The 20,898-nt window shown below is 39.1% G+C and overlaps 1 protein-coding gene and 1 non-coding gene across 7 annotated transcripts in view; both read right to left on the bottom strand.

Moving 5' to 3' along the window:
* Window positions 1–20,898, bottom strand: part of Ckap5 (cytoskeleton associated protein 5) — a 109,473-nt gene that overhangs the window by 16,380 nt on the left and 72,195 nt on the right. For 4 of the 6 annotated variants that reach the window (XM_052725293.1, XM_052725297.1, XM_052725295.1 and 1 more), the window contains exons 25-36: window positions 20,363–20,557; window positions 19,667–19,802; window positions 15,233–15,321; window positions 13,101–13,226; window positions 8,411–8,560; window positions 7,796–7,999; window positions 7,471–7,606; window positions 6,754–6,947; window positions 4,878–5,050; window positions 4,628–4,651; window positions 3,331–3,507; window positions 2,982–3,102 (exon numbers count right to left, since the gene is read on the bottom strand). In XM_052725293.1, coding sequence (XP_052581253.1) covers window positions 2,982–3,102; window positions 3,331–3,507; window positions 4,628–4,651; window positions 4,878–5,050; window positions 6,754–6,947; window positions 7,471–7,606; window positions 7,796–7,999; window positions 8,411–8,560; window positions 13,101–13,226; window positions 15,233–15,321; window positions 19,667–19,802; window positions 20,363–20,557 — 1,725 coding nt within the window. The remainder of the gene's footprint in view (window positions 1–2,981; window positions 3,103–3,330; window positions 3,508–4,627; window positions 4,652–4,877; window positions 5,051–6,753; window positions 6,948–7,470; window positions 7,607–7,795; window positions 8,000–8,410; window positions 8,561–13,100; window positions 13,227–15,232; window positions 15,322–19,666; window positions 19,803–20,362; window positions 20,558–20,898) is intronic. The other 2 variants (XM_052725296.1, XM_052725298.1) reach the window with 1 other exon arrangement.
* On the bottom strand, window positions 7,132–7,242 carry LOC128102764 (small nucleolar RNA SNORD67). The gene has a single exon (XR_008215525.1). It is a non-coding gene; the product is annotated as a small nucleolar RNA SNORD67 (small nucleolar RNA).

The following is a 20,898-nucleotide window of genomic DNA, read 5'->3' as shown; positions in this document are numbered from 1 at the left end:
TAACATTTTAATACAAATAAAATATCACCATAGTCATGTCTTAGAGGAAACATACTGTTTTTTTTTTTTTTGCATTTGGTGGAGACTGAACTGAGGGCCTTGCATATGCTAAGCATGCACTATATCAATGAACTACACACTTTCAGTCCGTATAGTACTTTAAAAATGCACTAATGTGTCGGGCAGTGGTGGCACACGCCTTTAATCCCAACACTTGGGAGGCAGAGCCAGGCGGATCTCTGTGAATTCGAGGCCAGCCTGGTCTACAGAGTGAGATCTAGGACAGGCACCAAAACTACACAGAGAAACTCTGTCTCAAAAAACCAAAAAAAGAAAGAAAAAGAAAAAAATGCACTAATGCACCTGGCATGGTGGCATTTGCCTTTAATACCAGTACACAAAGGCAGAGGTATTCAGATCTCTGAGTTCAGGACCGCCTGGTCCACATGGCTAGTTTCATAACATCCAGAGACCCTGTCTCAAACAAAACAAAACAAATAAAAATGCAATAATAACCCATGTCTCAATTTTTGGTTCTGTTTTGTCTTATAAGACAGGGTTTCTCTGTGTAACAGCCTTGACTGTCCTAGAAGTCCCTCTGTAGACTAGGCTGACCTTGAACTCAGAGATCTGTGCCTGTCTCTGCCTCCCAAGTGTACACCACCACAACTGACCCTCAATTTTATCTTTTATTTTTCTTTACTTTTTGTTGTTTTTTTTGAGACAGGGTCTCTTTACATGGCTGTCCTAGAACTCAATATGCAGACCAGGCTGGCCTCCAGCTAAAATAAATCTACCTGCCTCTATCTCCCGAGTGCTGGGATTAACGGTGTGTACTACTATATCTGGCTTTTTTTTCATCCCTTTTGATGAGACAGTCTCTTATAGCCCAGGCTGGTTACAAATTTGCCAAATAGCCAAGAATAACCTTGGACTTCTGATCCTCCTGCCTCCACCTACTGAATGCTGGGATTACAGGCATATAAGCCATGGTCAGTTTATGCAGAACGGAAAATAGATGTGTCTCCCTTCCATTACGCTGAGTCTTTAGCATTCTCATTACAAAGTTGTTGGATTAGATCACTGTTCTCAAAGGACCTATTTGGCAGGAGAATTGACTCTCACCAGTTGTCCTCTGGCTTCCGCACATGGGCTACAACTGTCTCTCAGCTTCTCAAATCTTAGACTGCTGTAATTTGGATTAGAAATACATGTAGAACCGGGCGGTGGTGGCGCACACCTTTAATCCCAGCACTTGGGAGACAGATCTCTGTGAGTTCGAGGCCAGCCTGGTCTACAGAGCGAGATCCAGGACAGGCACCAAAACTACACAGAGAAACCCCGTCTCGAAAAACCAAAAAAAGAAAAGAAAAAAAAAAGGCCAAACAAAACAAAACAAACTCAACCATACTTCATTTATGTACTAGATAACTGACATCTTTCTAATTTTGAATCATAGAAACAGCATATTTCTTACTTTCATTCTCTAATACTTTATACATACTGTTGGACTATGCAGAATTCTTTTATTTTGCTATATATTTGGAGCTCCTTTCTCTAATTTATTTATTTATTTATTTTTTGTCAAGACAGGATTTCTCTGTGTAGACAGTGCTGTCCTTGAACTCACAGAGATCCACCTGCCTCTGCCTGCCAAATGCTGAGTTTAAAGGTGTGGGCCACCACCACCCATCTCCCTTCTCTAATTTTAAGAAACGTGACTCCCATTTTCTTTGTATTTTTTTCTATCTAACCAGTCTGTGTATAACCACATCTCCTATTTCTGCCTCCAGCCCTTCTCCAAAACATCCTTTTTCTGGTTTGGCTATGACTCCTCACTCTGAATGCTACTTCTCAATTTCTTCATTTTGCTTGAGGTCCTAACACTTAACAGGCTGGCCCCTTGCATAGACCTCCTCTTCACTATTCTTGGGAACTGATGCTCAACTATGTGTCAGTGTTCTTTTATGGACACTTTCCTCATAACCCACCAGGCTTTTACCTCTTTACTCTGAGCTAACATGGCTCTCCACTCACATCCACTGTCACCACACTGACGAAAACCTAGTTCTTCCCTATCTACACCTTTAAAACTGAACTGTTAGGTGAAGAAAACGATTTAAAAAAAAAAATGGCTCAGAATTAAGAGCACTGGCTACTCTTCCAGAAGGTCTGGCTTTGATTCCCAGCACCCATATGGTAGCTTATAACTCCAGTTCCAGGGAATCTGATGCAAGTGATGATTAAGTGGCCCCTGTGTCCTTTAAATATAATAATAAAAAAAATACTATACACTGACTGTATGTTCAGTACTGTGACTCCACTAGTATGCAATCCAGTAGATACTTTTATTTTTTATTTTTTTCTGATTGGCTCTTTCTTTTTTTCTTTTTTTTTTGCAATTGTAACCATTTTTAAGTTCACAATTCAGTGACATGAATTACATTCAAGATATTAATTACACTCATGATATTAATTAATTTGTGGTATTCATTGATTACATTCACAGTATTCATTCAATAACTATATTTATGATATTCATTAATAATATTAATTGTATTGATTTATTAATTCATGATATTATGTCCTGATGCTACTTTCCGTTTGTGGGGCTTTTCTATCACACAAAACAGAGATTCTGTACTTAGGAAATCACTGCTCTATATTCATTCCTTTCTTCTCTGTCTTGAGATAATGTCTAATCTTTCTGTCTCTATGAATTTGTATATTCTATAGATTTCATGTAATACAATTCTATAGTATTTGTCCTTTTTTTAAATGTAAAAACATTTTATGTACAACTGCAAGGGAAATAATACATGGATAGCTTGAACATAAAAAAAGGTTATAATTCAAAAGTCCAGGATTATTTGAAACTGGGAAATACTTTCTCAGTAGAAAATAGTAAAAACACAACCCAGTATTCTTACAAGTCTCTTTGTCCATCAGTGGAATTGCTATTATGGGAAGGTTCCCATTACCTGTGTCAGAGCTTGGATACTTGTGCTGATGTCACCACTGGCTACTTGGGAGATAATGAAATTGATAGTGGATGCTGTATTACTGTGCATGTCATCAAAATGTGGAGAGACAGACCGGATCCTAGACAGCAGATCAAAGGAAAAATTCAATCTGTATTGTAAGACATTTCAATGAGTGGGGATTATGTAATTTCCTACAAGTTCCAGGTTTTAGTAAAGATGTTACTATCAATCAGTAATCAATTCTACGAAGTCTTAACTGCATACTTCCACTGTGGGCTCTTTTCAGGTATGTATGTATTCTAATGATGATGAGTTGTTTATATTTAAATGAAGAGGCTGAACTTACTTAGGTTCAGGAATAAGGACAGGTTCAAAAATGTCATCAAGTTTGTGCTGGACGAGTTCTGGCATTTCACACCGGACTGTACCATTGTCATTCTCAATCTCATCTAAGTCCAGCTGGAATTCTCGGCGGACCATCTGCTGCGCTGCTTCAGGATGCCCACTCATGCTTCGAGCTTGGCTAAAGGAAGCAAAAAGAGGCTCCTGAAGTAAGAGGGATTTCTTAACACAAGGATACTATTAGCACCACTAGCTGCCTCAAAGCTTCAAGACAGATGTTCAACTTCTGGTTTCAGCCCCTCTGAAGGATTTAAGTTCTTGAGTATAAGAAAGTATCTGCAGTAGCAACATTGGTTCAGGACTTTCCCAGAGCAGGGAACTTAATTTGTGCTTGCCTTGCTGGCTGAGTGCATTGTCTCTAATTTGCTAAAGCTGACAAACCTTGTACTTCTATTTCATTTGGGGAAGAAAATACTTATACAGACTCAAAATCCACTAGCATGAGCCAAAGTATCAATAATAATGCAGACTGGGTATTCCCTACCCTCTCCAAGAAATTAACCAGTGTTTAAGTTCTAATCATAGGTATCTTATGCAGTTTTTAGTATATTGTATGCTCTGAAAGATAGCCATTACTTTTGAAAAAGAAAGTCACTCTTGATAGGACAGGGTCAGTATTATACAGTTGTGCAAAATTTCCAAATTCAAATTGGTTAAAAATATACTTGCAGCACAGCCCAAAATAGCACTGTCTTGTTTAGAAGGTAGTATTTTTTTTTCTTTTCTTTTCTGGACCCGAGGACCAAACCCAGGGCCTTGTGCTTGCTAGGCAAGCGCTCTACCACTGAGCTAAATCCCCAACCCAGAAGAAGGTAGTATTTTGAGTCCCTTAAGCCAATTGTGGGATGCATGCATCTTATTTAGCCTTATTTCAAGGACCTGGGCCAGGCATGGTGGCACACACCTTTAATCCCAGTACTCTGGGAAGCAGAGGAAGGTGGATCAATGTGAGTTCAAGGCTAGCTTGGTCTACAAAGTGAGCTCCAAGACAGTCAGGACTACATAGAGAGACCCTGTTTCAAAAAACCAAAATAACAACAACAACAACAACAAAACAAAAACAAAGACCAGGAATGTGAGCACAACCAAATATAAAGACTTTCATGGGAGGCCTGATATGTATGGCCATCTTCTGCTGTCCTGTTGTAAAAGCTAGTCACTCTGCAGAGGGGATGAATCCATGTCAGAAGTTAGAAAGATATAAGAGCCCTGCTAATGAGCAATTAGCAGGCAGTACTTACATCCTATAAGTGCGATACATAATTCTGTCCACGGAAAAGCAGTGAAAGAAGGCACAAGACCATTTAGAAGTGGTTTTGAGACAAAGACAAAGACAATGAAGAATGAAAGATTAAACATTTGATTATACGACATTTACCCAGACACTCTGTCATGCATGACAATGACATAAACTCAGGATTATGTTACGGGACAAGCTCTGAGCACACAAAGCTAAGTCTACAGAGCAGACAACTATCTAGATTCACATACTTAAGTTTGGAGGACATGTCTTCAGCTGGTCCCTTGCGTAGTATGTTGGCATTGGAGTTTATATTCTGTGTGCGCTGAGGTTTCTCTTCAGCCTGTTTCACTGGCACAGCAGAGGGTCTCTTTGCTGACCGCTTTATCCTCTCCTCAAGCATGCTCATGTCCTTCTCCGAAAGCTGTAAAATTCAAACTATTAGCACACCCACTTACTAAAATACAAGTCCTAATTGGAGGATTCCAGAATTATTTATTGCAAGCCCAGTATGGGGGAGCAAGCTTTTAATACCAGCACTGGGAGGCAGAGGGAGGTGGGTCTCTCTGAGTTTGAGGCCAGTCTAATCTACAAAGTTAGTTCCAGGACAGTCAGAGCTATTTTTCACAGAGAAACCCTGTCTTGAAAACAACAACAACAACAACAACAACAACAACAACATAAAATAGGTTGGTTTTGCTTGTTTTATTGGGGGGAGGGGGCTTGTTTTGTTTTGTTTTTCAAGATAGTTCTCTGTGTAGACGTGGCTGTCCTGGGACTTGCTCTGTAGACAGGGCTGTCCTCGAACTCACAGAGATCCACCTGCCTCTGCCTGCCAAATGCTGAGTTTAAAGGTGTGGGCCACCACCACCCATCTCCCTTCTCTAATTTTAAGAAACGTGACTCCCATTTTCTTTGTATTTTTTTCTATCTAACCAGTCTGTGTATATCCACATCTCCTATTTCTGCCCCCAGCCCTTCTCCAAAACATCCTTTTTCTGGTTTGGCTATGACTCCTCACTCTGAATGCTACTTCTCAATTTCTTCATTTTGCTTGAGGTCCTAACACTTAACAGGCTGGCCCCTTGCATAGACCTCCTCTTCACTATTCTTGGGAACTGATGCTCAACTATGTGTCAGTGTTCTTTTATGGACACACAGAATCACATATAAAATTGAACATAGTGGCACACACTAGTAATTCTAGCACTCAGGATGTAGGGGCAGAATCAGAAGTTCAAGGTTTTAGGCTAGGCAAGGTGGCTGCTCATGCCTTTAATAATAGCACTGGTGAGTAGAAGGTGGGGAAAGAGGAGGATCTCTGTGAGTTCTAGGCCAGCCTGGTCAAAATATTGAGCTCAAGGACTACTACATAGAGAGATCCTGTCTCTAAATAAATAACAAAGTTCAAGGTATTCACTGGCTACATTGTGAGTTGGAGCCTGGCCTGAGATATACTGTGTCTATGGCAAGACTTCACATTCGGTCATTTGTTAAATTTCTACCTGCTTTATGTCCTTCACTGGTCACAGTATTTCATTAGCTAACGCAAACCCAATGATTTAAGTACAGTGTATAAAAACGGTGCTACTAGAGCGCCACCAGAGTAAAGAGCTGAGGTTAAGCCACAATGACTGGTTCAAAGGAAGCAAGGGGTCAAGATGCAGAACTCATGTGCCTGGAAAAGCAGCAACTGGCTGAAGCTTGAGACTTCTGAACCCTTATCCAACCTTGTTCCCAAGAGCGGACTTGTTAACTAAAAACAAAGTGCATTAAAAAACAAAACAAAACAAAACAAACCACAGAGCAGATTGCCATATGGAATTCAAAATCCAGGCTAGCTCAGATTTCTTGATTCAAAAATAGCTCTCATATCTTAAGCAAACTCCTGTAAATTTAAAAAAAAAAAAACAAAAACAAAAACAATGATTTTTAGTTAAGCCCAGCAGAAATATCCAACATCAAATGAAAGTACCCAAAACATATACCTGGATTCTAGGATGTCTTGAAAGGCTAGGTTTACAACTAATGAAACTCAGGTAGAGTTGAGATGGAAGGAAACCCAACAACTAAGAAGTTTTGGGATACTTTTCAAGCACACTGACAAGGCATATAAACATCACTCACATTTCCAATCAGTTTGAACACCTGATCTCCATGTACGTTGTACACTGTAACGATGGTGTTGAGGGCAGCGTTCCGAACCGCATTGTCTCGGTCTCCTATGTGAATAGCTATCTCCTTTAAGGCTTTTCCTGGGGTTGGCTGACACACATTCATACCATAGGACTCAACTAGGCAACCTAGCTCTTCCAGGCACTCTATTGAGGAAGAAAGACTAGATTAAGGAGACCCAAAAATGTTTGGTATAGAGGCTTCTAAATTTTTTTTGGCATACATGAAGTGCTAAAATCTTATTCTGGCCCTTCTTAGATTTTTCTTTCTTTTACACTGTCATATACCAATGAAACAATGATGTTCTAAGTGTTCATGACAGGGTATGTCTGTGAGTCAGATGGCCCCTGTGCACTTGGTTTTGTCACCAGGGTGGTACTGAGTGGTGCCTGTATCACCTGATACTATGGCTCCACCAGTGTGCAACTCATCACTCTCACAGTTTGAAAAAGAAAGTTGAATTAACTACACAGATACTGAAGAAATTCCATTGCTATTTAAAATGACTGTTGAGAATCACTTATGCAAAGACTTAATGCACCTTAACTTTAATTTTGGGGGCTAGAGACATACAGCTCAGTGTAGGGCACTTGTCTAGCATCTGAGGTTGAGCTCAGCCCTCAGCAACTCTAGAAAGATAGCTGGACAGACAGATATGCTTTGCTTCACCTGCTCTCTGCTTAGAGTTTTTGGATTTGGTCCCTTCCATGATGAAGGGGAACATCTTGCTGGCTGGGTAGACAAGGCACATCCGGTTCAGGATGGCACGAACATCTTTACGAATGACATCCTTTGGTTCTCCAACCTGGTCAATAAGAAATGATAAAGACCTTTTCTGAGTGAGATGGTTATTTCATACATTACTGTATTTTGAAAGGATCTTGAGGGTGAGTCTGAAAGGAGGTACCATCATACTATAAACGAGAGAATAAAGGTATAAAAACTGAAGTTAGCTCAGAACTCAAGTTGTCTTCCTAGGATGAGAACACATTACCTTGAGGATGAGATAGGGGATAAAGGAAGATGCTTCGTTCTCAGTAAGATGATACTCTTCCTCACTCAGCAGGGTAAAGAGCAATTTTAAATATTCCAGTGCTTTCATTAGGACGCTTGTATTGGTGTCGAAAAACCGGAGGGTAAGCCATTTTAAGATAAGATCCAGGCAACCAATGACACCTTCTTTTTCACTTTCCAAGTGCTTAAAAGTAAAAACCCCACAGGTTAAGACTGTATGCAAATTTAAATTCTATTAGGCCCATATTTTTTTTTAATTTAAATAACATTTTTTTCATTTATTTTACATACCAACCACATTGTCCCCCCTCCTCTTCCCACCCCCCTCCATCCACTCCTCCTTTGTCTCCATTCACAAACAGGCAGTAGGCCCATAGTTCTTAAATTGTACTGGTGCCCAAAAAGAAAATTTAAAGATTTTTAGACCTTCAATAGGGTCTACCAAATACACTATCATTTATTCTATCAAGTGAGCTAGCTCTTCAGAGAACATGGTGTATTCTATTTCTTTCTCAAGGCATTCAAACTTGATCATTTCACAATACTCCGTATTTTCATACTCCCAAGACAGATATATATCTATTTGAAGACTTACATCAACCATGACAGCCAGGGCTTTATTGTGATGCTGAAAGTCTGAGTGAAACATTTCATCTTGTAACCATTTAGCCACACAGCTAGACATTTGAGTCTTCAGCTGTTCAATGTATTCATCACGTGGGGTAGTAAAATTCCACTTCAGCACCTGAGGGAAAAAACAGGAAGGCCGTGAGTGTAAACAGTTCAACTGAAACAAGTTCAGAGAGTCACCTGGGATAGCAGACCGGCCCAACCTAAGGAGATATTTTTTTGAGACAGGGTCTTGCCATTTAGTACCGACTGCCTCACACTGAACACGGTGAGTAGGCCGGCCTTGGATTCACAGTGATCTTCCTGTCTTAGACTGCTAAGGCCCTGGCATGTCACTTTTCTTTTACTCTTTATTTTTGTGTATGGGTGTTTTGATACATATACATAGTATATGTATGTACACAATATTCACCCCTGGTGCCTCTGGAGGTCAGAAGAGGGCACTGGATTCCTTGGAGCTGGAGTTACAGACAATTGTGAGTGGCCATGTGGGTGCTGGGAACTGAATCCCAGTCCACTGGATGAGCAGCCAGTGCTCTAAAAGACTGAATCATCTCTCCAGTTCCTTGTTGCTTACGTTTTGGAGACTGTGTGTTGCTCTTTAGACCAGGTTGGCCTCAAAGTAGAGTTCCTGCTGCTTTAAGCCTTCCAAATACTGGGTTATAAACATGTTATCATCCTGCTTGGCTCTAAGATACTTTTTAGTTAAGTAAGATTCATTTGTAATTAAATATGAATACAAAATATAGCCCAAGGTGTGATGCTTCTGGAAGCTTAATGATCCTGGAAATCTTACAAGAAAACAATTTTGAGCAAGTCTTAATATTAAAAAAAAAAATGTTGCTGAGCATTGTTTGCTTGTTTTTTAATTCCATCACTAGGAAAGCAGTGGCCAGCCTGGTCTGGTCTATTTTAGCCATTTCCAGGCCAGCCAGGGCTACATAGTGAAACATGTCAATAATAATAATAAAAAAATAATGATGATGATGAAGGGCTCTCTAACAGGCCCGAGCATGGCAAACATGGTACCAACAGGTTTTGCCCTTTACCCTTATCTCTCCCTTTGCTAAAAACCATTAGGTTACTTTCCTAAAGCTAACCTCCAAGGTCCATTCCCTTATTTGGTCACTGATTCATTCCTGAGACAAAACACCAAGGTCCAACAACCAGAATCCATTATTTGGCTAACCTGTGCAATCAGGACTTACCAACTCACCCTAGCATAGACTTCCCCCTTTTTCTGCTTAAAAACCCACTCCTGCAAAAAACACCCACTGCTGCTGCTGCTGCTTGCTGTCTGCCTCTGCCAGATCCAGAGGATCCAGAGGCAGCCTCCCCGACTGCTTGTTCCTCTGGGGTAAGAAATCTCCCATGTGCTGAGAACTTGGTGCCTGGCTGTGTCCTGTATCAACTCCAGGGGGACCAACCCCTTCAAATAATAAAAACAGACAAACAAACAAACAAATGCTGTAACTGTGTGACATGACAGCGTTGGCATTATTTTAACAGAGGAAAAAAATGTACCAAAATTTAAAAAAACATACAAACCACTTAAGGAATTTAGTAGATATAATCGCTTATGCGACAAAGACCTGCATTCAAACATGTTTTTTTTTTTTAAAACTTGATTTGATTATTTAAAATTATACGTATGTATATCTCTGTGTGGGTATATGTAGGTGTCCATGGAGGTAGAGACATCAGATACCATGGAGCTGGAATTACAGGTGTTTGTCATCCACCTGACACAGTGCTGGATATCAAACTTGGGTCCTGTACAAGAGTAGTATGTGCTCTTAAACTACTAAGCAATCTCTTCAGCCTCTGACACATGCTTATGACAGTAGTTTGTAATAAAAAGATTAGAAGTAATCAAAATATGTGTGTGCATGAGCAAATGTGTACATGTAAACACATGCATACCCCCCCCCCCAATAAATAAGTAATTTTCTGTTTGTTTTTGAGACAGGATCTCTGATGGCTCTAGAACTCAAGATCTACCTGATGGGATTAAAGGATGAAGGAGTAGATAAGATCAAAATACATTGCATGAAATTTTCAAAGAACCAATATAAATAGACAGACAGACAGACTACAATTTTAAGAAGAAACCTATTTAGGGCCAGCAAGATGACTTAGTGGGGAAATGTGCTTGCCTTCAGACCCAATAACTTGAATCTCTGGGACACATACAGTGGGAAGAAAGAAGTGACTCCTACATGCGTGGTGGCAAACACCTTTAATCTTAGCACTCAGGAGGCAGAGGCAGGTAGATCTCTGTAAGTTTGAGGCCAGCCTGGTCTACAGAGTCAGTTCCAGAACAGCCAGAGCTATACAGTGAGACCCTATCCCAAACAAAACAAAAAACAAAAAAGTGATTTTTAAAATTTTTGTCATGCTGGCTAGGTGTGGTGGTAGAAGGGCAGGTAGACAGATCTAGCTTGATGTACATAAATCAGTATGGTGGTTTCTCAGAAAATTGGGAATTGATCTACCTCAAGACCTAGTCATACCACTCTTGGGCATATACCCAAGGAATGCTCAATCATACCACAAAGATACATGCTCAACTGTGTTCAGAGCAGCACTATTCGTAATAGCCAGAACCTGGAAACAACCTAGATGCCTATCAACTGAAGAATGGAAAAAGAAAATGTGGTACATACACACAAAGGAGTACTACTCAGCAGAGAAAAACAATGACATCATGAAATTTGCAGGCAAATGGATGGAACTAGAAAATACCATCCTGAGTGAGGTAACCCAGACTCAGAAGGACAAACATGCTATGTACCCACCCACTCATAAGTGGATACTAGATGTAAAGCAAAGGACAATCAGACTGCAACCCACAGATCCAGGGAAGCTACCTAGCAGTGGGGACCCTAGGATGACTGTGGCTTATAGTAAGTTTTGGTTTTACTCAATTACTGGGCAAGCCTCAGTGAAACATTTCACTATTAGGATAAGAATTTATACTGTATCACGCTGATAATAGAAAAAAAAATAAAAGAAAATGAATAAATAAATAAATAAATAAATAAATAAATAATTTTTGCCATGCTGGCTAGGTGTGGTGGTAGAAGGCAGGCAGACAGATCTAGCTTGATGTACATAGCTAGTTCCAGGTCAATTAGGGCTACATAGTGAGAATCTGTCTGAAAATAAATAAAATGTCTACTAGGGCATTGTACATACTTGGTAAGTGCTTCATCACTGAATTCTATTTCTAGCCCCTCAAAAACAGCTGAATAAGCTATATATATAGTTGTTACCAAATCTGCACTTCGCACATTACATGGATTAAAATAGTCCAGTAGTATGTACAGTTGATGATAATCAATGAATACTAATTTTTTATGTTTATAAAGTATTCAAAGACTACTAAATCACCTTTCTATTTAGAGGAGCAACAGGCTCTGTTCTTTAATTCTCTTTGAAGGAATTACTTCTTGCTGGGTGGTGTTGGTGTACACCTTTACTCCCGATACTGGGGAGGCAGAGGAAGGCGGATCTCTGTGAGTTCAAGGCCAGCTTGGTCTACATAGTGAGTACCAGACAGCTAGTGTTACAGAGAGACCTTGGGTAGAAAAAAAGAACAAAAACAAACAAAGAAAAAAAAACCCCAAAATAAAACATCATTAACAACAACAACAACAAAAAGAATTACTTTTCTTTTAAAGTAATCCTAGAGAAAGAATAAGATAATTTATAAAGAAAATAATCAATCAATTATTAGCTACAATTTGAATTTCAAACTAAACATTTTTTGTTTTGTTTTGAGATAAGCTCTTGCTAAGTAACTTTAGGTCTTGAACTTTACAATCTTGCCGCTTCAGCCTCTCCAGTGTTGGGGTTATAGGCATGAGATACCAAGCCCATATTGGGGGGAAAAACCCTTTATTTCCTTTTTCTTTTTTATAATTTATTTAACTTTATTTTATGTCATTGATGTGATGGTGTCAGATCCCTGGAACTGGAGTTACAAACTGTTGTGAGCTGCCATGTGGGTGCTGGGAATTGAACTCAGGTCCTCTGGAAGAGCAGCCAGTGCTCTTAACCTCTGAGTCATCTCTCCAGCCGCCCCCCTCGCCCTTTTTTTTTAAAAAAAATTTATTGTTTTGTTTTGGTTTTTGGAGGCAGGGTTTCTCTGTGTAGTTTTGGTGCCTGTCCTGGATCTCACTCTGTAGACCAGGCTGGCCTCAAACTCACAGAGATCCGCCTGGCTCAGCCTCCCGAGTGCTGAGATTAAAGGCGTGCACCACCACCGCCCAGTTTTGTTTTTGTTTTTTTTTTTAAATTTTTAAAGATAGCATCTCACTATATACCCTGGCTGGCCTGCTATGTAGACCAGGCTAGCCTCAAACTCACAAAGGCTTGCATTTAAATTCATAGAGATCTGCCTATCTCTCCTTGGATTAAAAGTGTATTCCATTACTTCCAGCCTGAAAAACATTTTTTGTTCGTTTATTTGTTTTGAGACAGGGTTTCTCTGTGTAGCCCTGGCTGGCCTTGAACTCAAAGAGTTCTGCCCACCTCGGTTTACCAAGTGCTGGGATTAAAGGCCTGTGCAATCACCACCCTGCCTGAAAACTTTTGATTTTAAAAAGATAAAAACAAGTAAAAACTCTCAAAGATTCTTATCACTTCCTTACCTTTAATCCTTTCTCATCTCTCATCCTTTGCTCCTTCCCATTTGGAACAACAATAAAAATGGGTCCAGACTTGTCGTCATCTTCCTTTAAGGTGGTTTTGCTTGGTACTTTCTTCCCTTGTGCACTCTACAACCAGAGTTAAGACAGTCTCAGGTAGGTAGGCACTGTGATGAATACATGCTGCTGATTATCAAAAGAGCATTACAGAAACCCGAGAAACCACTCTACTTTATATTCCAACATGACAAAAGATGAGAGTCATCAATTTTTCATGTAATATGCTTGTGAAAGAGACAGAGTCCTGCTCTGTAGACCAGGCTAGTCTTCAACTTGCAATCCTCCCCCTCAACCTTAGACCTTGATTACATATGTGTACTATACATGTTTTAAATTATATTATGTGAGTCTTTGTTAGTTATTGAGCTAGAAAGGTATATATATTAGGAAAAATTGCTATTAACTCAAATTAGTCTGGGTCACAGACAATTTTTAGTTTTCTTCCTTGAAATCTTCAACACTTTTAGTTGTTTTTGTTTTTTGCTTGTTTGTTTTTCAAGAGAGGGTTTCTTTGTGTAGCCACGGCTGTCCTGAACTAGCTCTGTAGACCAGGCTGGCCTCAATCTCAGGGATCTGTCTGTCTCTGCCTCCTGAATCCTGGGTACCACCACCACCTGGCTCTTCAATACTGTTTATATATTTCATACTAATGCCATCTGAATGAATGGCACTTGTATAGCTCACATCACTTCGTTGAGAAAGTTCTATTTTTCTCTATGTATCTTTCTTTAATGTATCTATCTCTACTACAGTGCTGTAACTAAGGTACTAAATCTGTTTCTGAAGAAAGTTGCTATAAATATTTTAAATACTTTGTTTTTTTGTTTTGTTTTTTCCCAGACAGGGCTTCTCCATGTAGCTTTGGAGCCTGTCCTGGAACTCCATCTGCAGACTAGGCTGGCCTTAAACTCACAGAGATCCACCTGACTCTGCCTCCCAAGTGCTGGGATTAAAGGTGTGCACCACCACTGCCTGGCTTAGTTTTCAAATATAATGACTAAAATATTTTTATCAGATAGAAGAAAAATGATGAACTTTACATGTGCTTAAAGTAAAATTTGAATCTTATTATTGAAATCATTGTAAATACAGCAAAACTTAATTTTTCTAGTTGCCCAGAATTTCTTTCTATACACTGACATTGTTCAGTCAAAAAAAAAAAAAAAAGAGATCATATGTGTGAAAGGGCTTTGTAAGCTTTTTAAAAAATTATAGAATTTGGGGCTGGAGAGATGGCTCAGCAGTTAAGAGCACTAGATGCTCTTCCAGAAAACCCACGTTCAATTTTCAGGACCCACATGGCAGCTCATAACTGTCTGTAACTCCAGATCCAGGATTTCTGATATCCTCACAGTGACATACATGTAAGCAAAACAGCAATACATTAAAAAAAAAAAAGGCCGGGCGGTGGTGGCGCACGCCTTTAATCCCAGCACTCGGGAGGCAGAGCCAGGCGGATCTCTGTGAGTTCGAGGCCAGTCTGGGCTACCAAGTGAGTTCCAGGAGAGGCGCAAAAAAATCATGTAAGCCCTGCATGGTGGTACATGAGAGAAGGTAATTATCTTCAAATACAGATCACCCTAAAGTCCTGATTCTTCCCAGAGCTGACGGACATATGGTTTTTCTCCTTTATTTTTGAGACAAGATCTTGCTATGTAGACCAGACTAGCCCCAAACTCATAGAAGTCTGACTACCTCTACCTCCCTAGTGCTAGGATTAAATTTGTGTGCTACCCATGTCAGACTCCTTTTCACTAGTTCAAATATTCAGAGATCTCCATGACAACATCTTGTGGGAACAGAATAACTGTTTTGAGATCTGATTAATAACAACCCATGACCTCAAGACACAGAAGTACAGAGTTTCTCTAGCTATAAGTCCTAAGTTTTATCTCAAGCATAGCAAAAAATGAAACTAATCAAACAAAAGACACAGAAACTTCTATAAATACTTAAATTTCATATTATAAGGAGTAGTGATGTTCTTTCATACATACTATGACCTTTGCTAACTGAGTGACTCAGTATGTAAAACCAAGACAACAGAACTATGTAAGTATGCAGAGTAAACACACCTTTGCTTTGGAAGAAATTCCTGGAGCTTTAGCCTTTTTCAGATCAGGCTTAGCTTCTATGGTGCTGGAAACAGAATCTTCAACAGGTGCTTTGAGGGGGAAAAAAGCATATATTATGTTAAATTAATATCACTTATCCTGGATACATTAGACACATAATAATAATAAACAAACCCAACTCTGTAGTCTTAAATGTATCAATATATAACGCATTTAAAGATTTTTTCCCCTAGTCCTTTTTTTCTTCAAGTTTCTTTTTAAAGGTTGGGCAGAGTGGCACATGCCTGTTATTCTAGTACTTGGGAGGGAGAGCCAGGGAGACTGCTGCAAGTTTGAGGATATGATCTACACAGTGAGAAGGAAGTGAAGGGATCAAAACTAAGGATATTGGGGAAAAAAACAAAGAAACTTGCTATTGTGTAAACTAAGAAATTAAAAACAAAAGCAAACAATAACAGAAGTCTGAGGTACTTGGCTCGGGTGAGTAAAGTTATTCCTAGAAGCCATGGTTATTAACCTAAAACAAAACAAACAAGCAACTGCCGTTTGTCTTGCTTGCCCCTAAGAGCTAGATTAGATGGTAAGACCTTATGGCTGAAAACACTGTACTATTCAGATGCAAGACAGAAAGAAATCCCGCTGGCAGTGATGAGCTGGAAGCTTCCTCCCTGCTGACTAGCATTCACAGTGCTAGACACTACTAAGCAGATAGCTGGGTTAGCAAAGTTACCAACAGTCTTACTCAGCTGTGGACCCTGTGTGCTACACTACCCATTGGCCTGGCAAGATGTGGCGCAACTGTCATAGGGCTGTGATGGTTTATCTTGGCTGTCAACTTGACTACATCTGGAATCAACTAAATCTTAGCAGCTAGGCATGCCAGCAAAGGATTTTTTGAGGGGTTAGACCTACGTGTGAGGCACACCTTCTGGCAACAGCCCATATAAAAAGGACATGGAAGAAGGAAGCTTGCTTTTGCTTTTTACCTGCTTGTTCACTCTCTCTGAAAAGTTCATCTATCTTGTTGCTGAGAAATTTCTTTGCTGGTATTAGAACCTACTTCTTTGGCATTTTAATGTAGACTGAAGACAGATTGGGACTGGTAAAACATAAAGTCTCTTAGACTGACCTACTACCAGATTTTTGGCTTTTTCATTGTTAAACTACCTGAACCACATCCTGTAAAGTTACTCTAATAAATCAAATATATATGTATATATGTTTATATGTACATATATAAATCAAGTATATATGTATATACTTATATCATGTATTAAATATTCATAGATTTCATTCTATCAGTTTTATTCCTTTAGAAAGACCTGACAAATAACATGGGCTAGCCAACCCCTCTCCATAGCAAGAAATTCATGCTTGGTACTGTAAATTTAGTCAAAAGCCTGTAGCTGCAGAGGTCATAGGCCCTATTGAGAAGCTATAACTGTTTTATTTATTTATTTATTTTTTTTTGGTTTTTCGAGACAGGGTTTCTCTGTGTAGCTTTGCGCCTCTCCTGGAACTCACTTGGTAGCCCAGGCTGGCCTCGAACTCACAGAGATCCGCCTGGCTCTGCCTCCCGAGTGCTGGGATTAAAGGCGTGCGCCACCACCGCCCGGCAACTGTTTTAATAAATGAACATGTTGTATATATCAAACTGCCTTCTAAATATTTACATTTTTACAGTGACCAGTGGTTTACCACAGAAATTCACAGCTGGTCAAAGTGTTGGTAATGATTACTGACTGCTCAGTCCGAAAGGGGAATCTCTATGACCACTCCAAAACCCCCTTCCCAGAGGCTCAGGAAAAAATGAGGAAATGGGGATGGAAAAATGTAAGAGGTAGAAGAAATGGGAGTGCTGTGGAATTCTGTTTCCTGGGCGTGACCTGGCCACTGTGCTTGTGAATTCATAGTAGCTATAGAACCTGCAAAAGATCTTTATAAAGCAGGCAGATCTGAGTTCAAGGCCAGCCTCCTCTATATAGCAAGAACTTATTTTAAATAAAAAAACAAAACACCATTAAAAAAGAAAACAACAAAAAGACCCATCAACATTATATCATGGATGAGAAATGAGCTCACAAGGCACACTCCTTCCCTGAGGCTTTACAGTTAAAAGTTGCTACTGGGGGAGGGGCTTACAAGGCCTCACCCTTTTATGAGGATCTATTGGCAGTTAATGGTTGGTTGTGGAGTAGGTGTTGACTGATGGATTGAATGATTGAGATTTTCTCCAGTGGTGTCGCCACTGGTAAGCTGTCCATGCTTCTGTTTGCAATCTTAATTAAACTCATTTTGCAAGAAAAAAAAAAAAAATCAAGAAAATGTAAAAGTAGGAGGACTATTTGGGAAGAGAAAGATTATGGGGAATTGAAGGTAGACAAGAGAGAGCAATAAAGGATGATGAAAATACATTATATACCTGTGTGAAAATATAGTAAGTAAACTCACTATGTAGAATTAAAATGCTAATAAAAATAAAAGGAAGTGATATATTTTAAAAAAAGACTATGAAGGCGCTGGAGAGATGGCTCAGTGGTTAAGAACATTGGCTGCTCTTTCAGAGAACCCAGGTTCAATTCTCAGCACCCACATGGCAGCTCACAATTGTCTTTAACTCTTGTTCCAGGGGATCTGGCACCCTCACACAGACATACATATAAGCAAAACATCAATGCACATAAATAGAATTAAATAAATCATTAAAAAAAAAAGACTATGAAACTGGAAGTCAGTAAGACCTCAAATAAACACTGAATAATATGCTCTATTATACCAATTTAAACTGGTTTACAAAATAAGAATTCAAATATATATGTATACTTGTGTGTTTATCTTTTACATGATTTTCCTTGTTCTAACAGTTTGCTCTACCCTTTCTATTTCCAAAGAAGACAAGACTCTAATTTATTTAGCAATATTTTCTTTGTATCCTAATGTGCAGGTCAGAGTTTCAATTTACACTTTTTTTTCATAAATATCCCATGATTTGTCATACGGCAACAAATAAAACAGAATTGTACAGTAGTGGCTATTTACTTTTCACATGAGAAAAAAATTTTTCTGGGTGTAGTGGCACACACCTTTAGTCCCAGTACTGAGGAGGCAGAGGGAGATGGATCTTAGTTCTAGGTCAGCCTGATTTACATATTGAGTTTTAGGACAGTCAAGGGTTATATAGTGTACCTTGCCTCAAAACAAACAAATAAACAAAAAACAAAAACATTTTTTTCAAATAATTTTTGGAAAAAAATTTTTTAAGCATGTTACAAAAGTAATTAAACAAGTCTGCCTCTAGCTTGACACTATTTAAACCGTAATTTTGAAGACTACATTCTAAATAACACACAATACTTTTTTTTGAGATTAATACTTCTTTAAATGAAGGAACTGTCATCACTGAAATTATCTTCTTTTTTAATCTTCCTTTAAATTTTTATTTATTTTATTTATTTTGCAATTATCTTCTAAACAAGATTCCAATAAACGTTAAACCCGAATATACACTTGGGATACAAGTTTTGCATAATGTAAAATTTCTGACTTTATAGCATCAGCAAGTTCTATCCCACTAAGCAGAAGAAAATTATTTTGTTAAAGTAAGAAGTCTAGAAATCAAGTGGTTACAGGTTATGTATATATTATTGACTTTTTTTTTTTTTTTGGTTTTTCAAGACATGGTTTCTCTGTGTAATTCTGACTGTCCTGGAACTTGCTCTGTAGACCACACTGGCTTTGAACTCACATAGATCTGCCTGCCTCTGCCTCTCAAGTACTGGGATTAAAAGCATATGCCACCATTAACCAGCTATGTTACTGACTTTTAATATCAGGATTATTATTCCAAGCACTCAGGAGGCAGAGTTTAGAGCCAGCCTGGTCTACAGATCGAGTTTCAGGACAGCCAAAGCTACACAGAGAAACTCTGTCTTAAAAAAATAAAACCAACCAACCGACCAAACAAACAAACAAAAAAATCAGGATTCTAAGATAATTTTTGATTCAGGATATAGATCAATGGTAGAGTGAGAGTTTAGCATGAACCCTAGGTTCAATCCCTGACAGTAAAATGTCCTGCAATCATGTGTGACTAAGCAGAATTTCAAGCTGATTCAAGTACTGGCTATCTGACCTTGTGAAAAATCACTAACCTCCCTGGTTTTCTGCTGTTAAAGTAGATTAAGCTAGATGTTCCCAACTCCTGACTAGAATGTCCAATGACAGAAAATAGCTGTGGAATAATTCTTGAGAGCAGTATTTGAACTACTATACCAAAATGTCTTTATGGCATAGAAAATAATCATCACACCTTTAGCACAGATTCTCACATAAGTACTTGACAAACGTCTGGAGAAAGAGGTGAGGAAATGAAATGCACAGATTAACAGGCTACCTGTGTTTTGATTTCCTTCAAGTCATTTTCAAAGTTATTACCTGGTGTAGGTTGGAATTTGGTTGGAGCCGACCCTCCCATTGGTTTGGACACTGTCTTAGCAGGTGCAGCAGGCTTGGATGGCATGTTAGCTTTGGCCTTTTCTAGCATGGACAGTACTTGATCTTTAGAAGTTGGCTAGAAAGACAAAGCAAAACAAAGTTGACATTACGATGCATTCATACTGAGATTACTTACAGGTCTACTGTCAAATAATCGGCTGAGCTCCTACTTTTTATTTACCAATGAAGTAAAGGAGTCAGAACAAAGCACAAAAGCAGCATACATTATGAAGTCACATTTGAGGAACTACCATTCTAGAAGGTAATACTTTGCACTCCTGTAAGTCATCAGACTCTTCAGAGCTACACTGCTAGAAATTTTGTTTTTGCTCTCATTAGAATTTCAGATTGAAGCTGAGCAGTAGTGGCGCATGCCTTTAATCCAAGCACTCGACAGGCAGAGACAGGCAGATCTCTGTGAGTTTAAGGCCAGCTTGGTCTACAGAGAGAAATCCAGGACAGCCAGGGCTACACAGAGAAACCCTGCCTTGAAACAAACCAAAAAAGAAAAAAGGAAAACAAAAAAAAATTTTCAGATTGAGTCCCATGGTAGGTGGTATGATCTTCTGCTTATATAAATTAATGTTTAATATTTTCCTAATAGCTTTTAACACTGCTAGCCACAAGAACTAGTACCTTTAGTTTCCCAGTAGCCTTGGCCATTTTTTCATATCCTAAATGCATCATAAAGAATGGCAAAGCATCTTGGGCCTTCTTTCGTACATCTCCATTTCGATCTTCCAGACAAGAGTACAGATGAGGAACACAGAGGATAAGGTCTGTTGGAGTGGAACGAAGGGTAGGTAGTTTCTCAGCCAGCCAGCCCAGAAGCTGCCAAAAGAAAAAAAAACTAGTCAAACACTGTACGTGAATAATTACTATTATTAATGTCAGGCTTAATGATTTTTATTAGTTTCAGACACTGAATTATTTTTTCTTCAGTATTAGGGATGGAAAAAAGCCTTTAATCCTAGCACTCAGGAGGCAGGAGCTGGTGGATCTCTGAGTTTGAGGTCAGCCTGGTCTACACATCTAGCTTCAGGACAGCCAAGACTACAAAAACAGACCCAATCTCAATTCCCGCCTCCTGGAGAAAAAAAAAAAGGAGGGAGAGTGACTGCTGGACTCCACATGTGCACATACATACAAGGAAAATAAATTAAAAATAAAAC

This window comes from Peromyscus californicus, unplaced genomic scaffold (genome assembly GCF_007827085.1).
Source record: "Peromyscus californicus insignis strain IS unplaced genomic scaffold, ASM782708v3 Scaffold_7__1_contigs__length_154581171, whole genome shotgun sequence".
Taxonomy (NCBI): Eukaryota; Metazoa; Chordata; class Mammalia; order Rodentia; family Cricetidae; genus Peromyscus; species Peromyscus californicus.
This window is presented reverse-complemented; position numbering and strand designations above follow the sequence as displayed.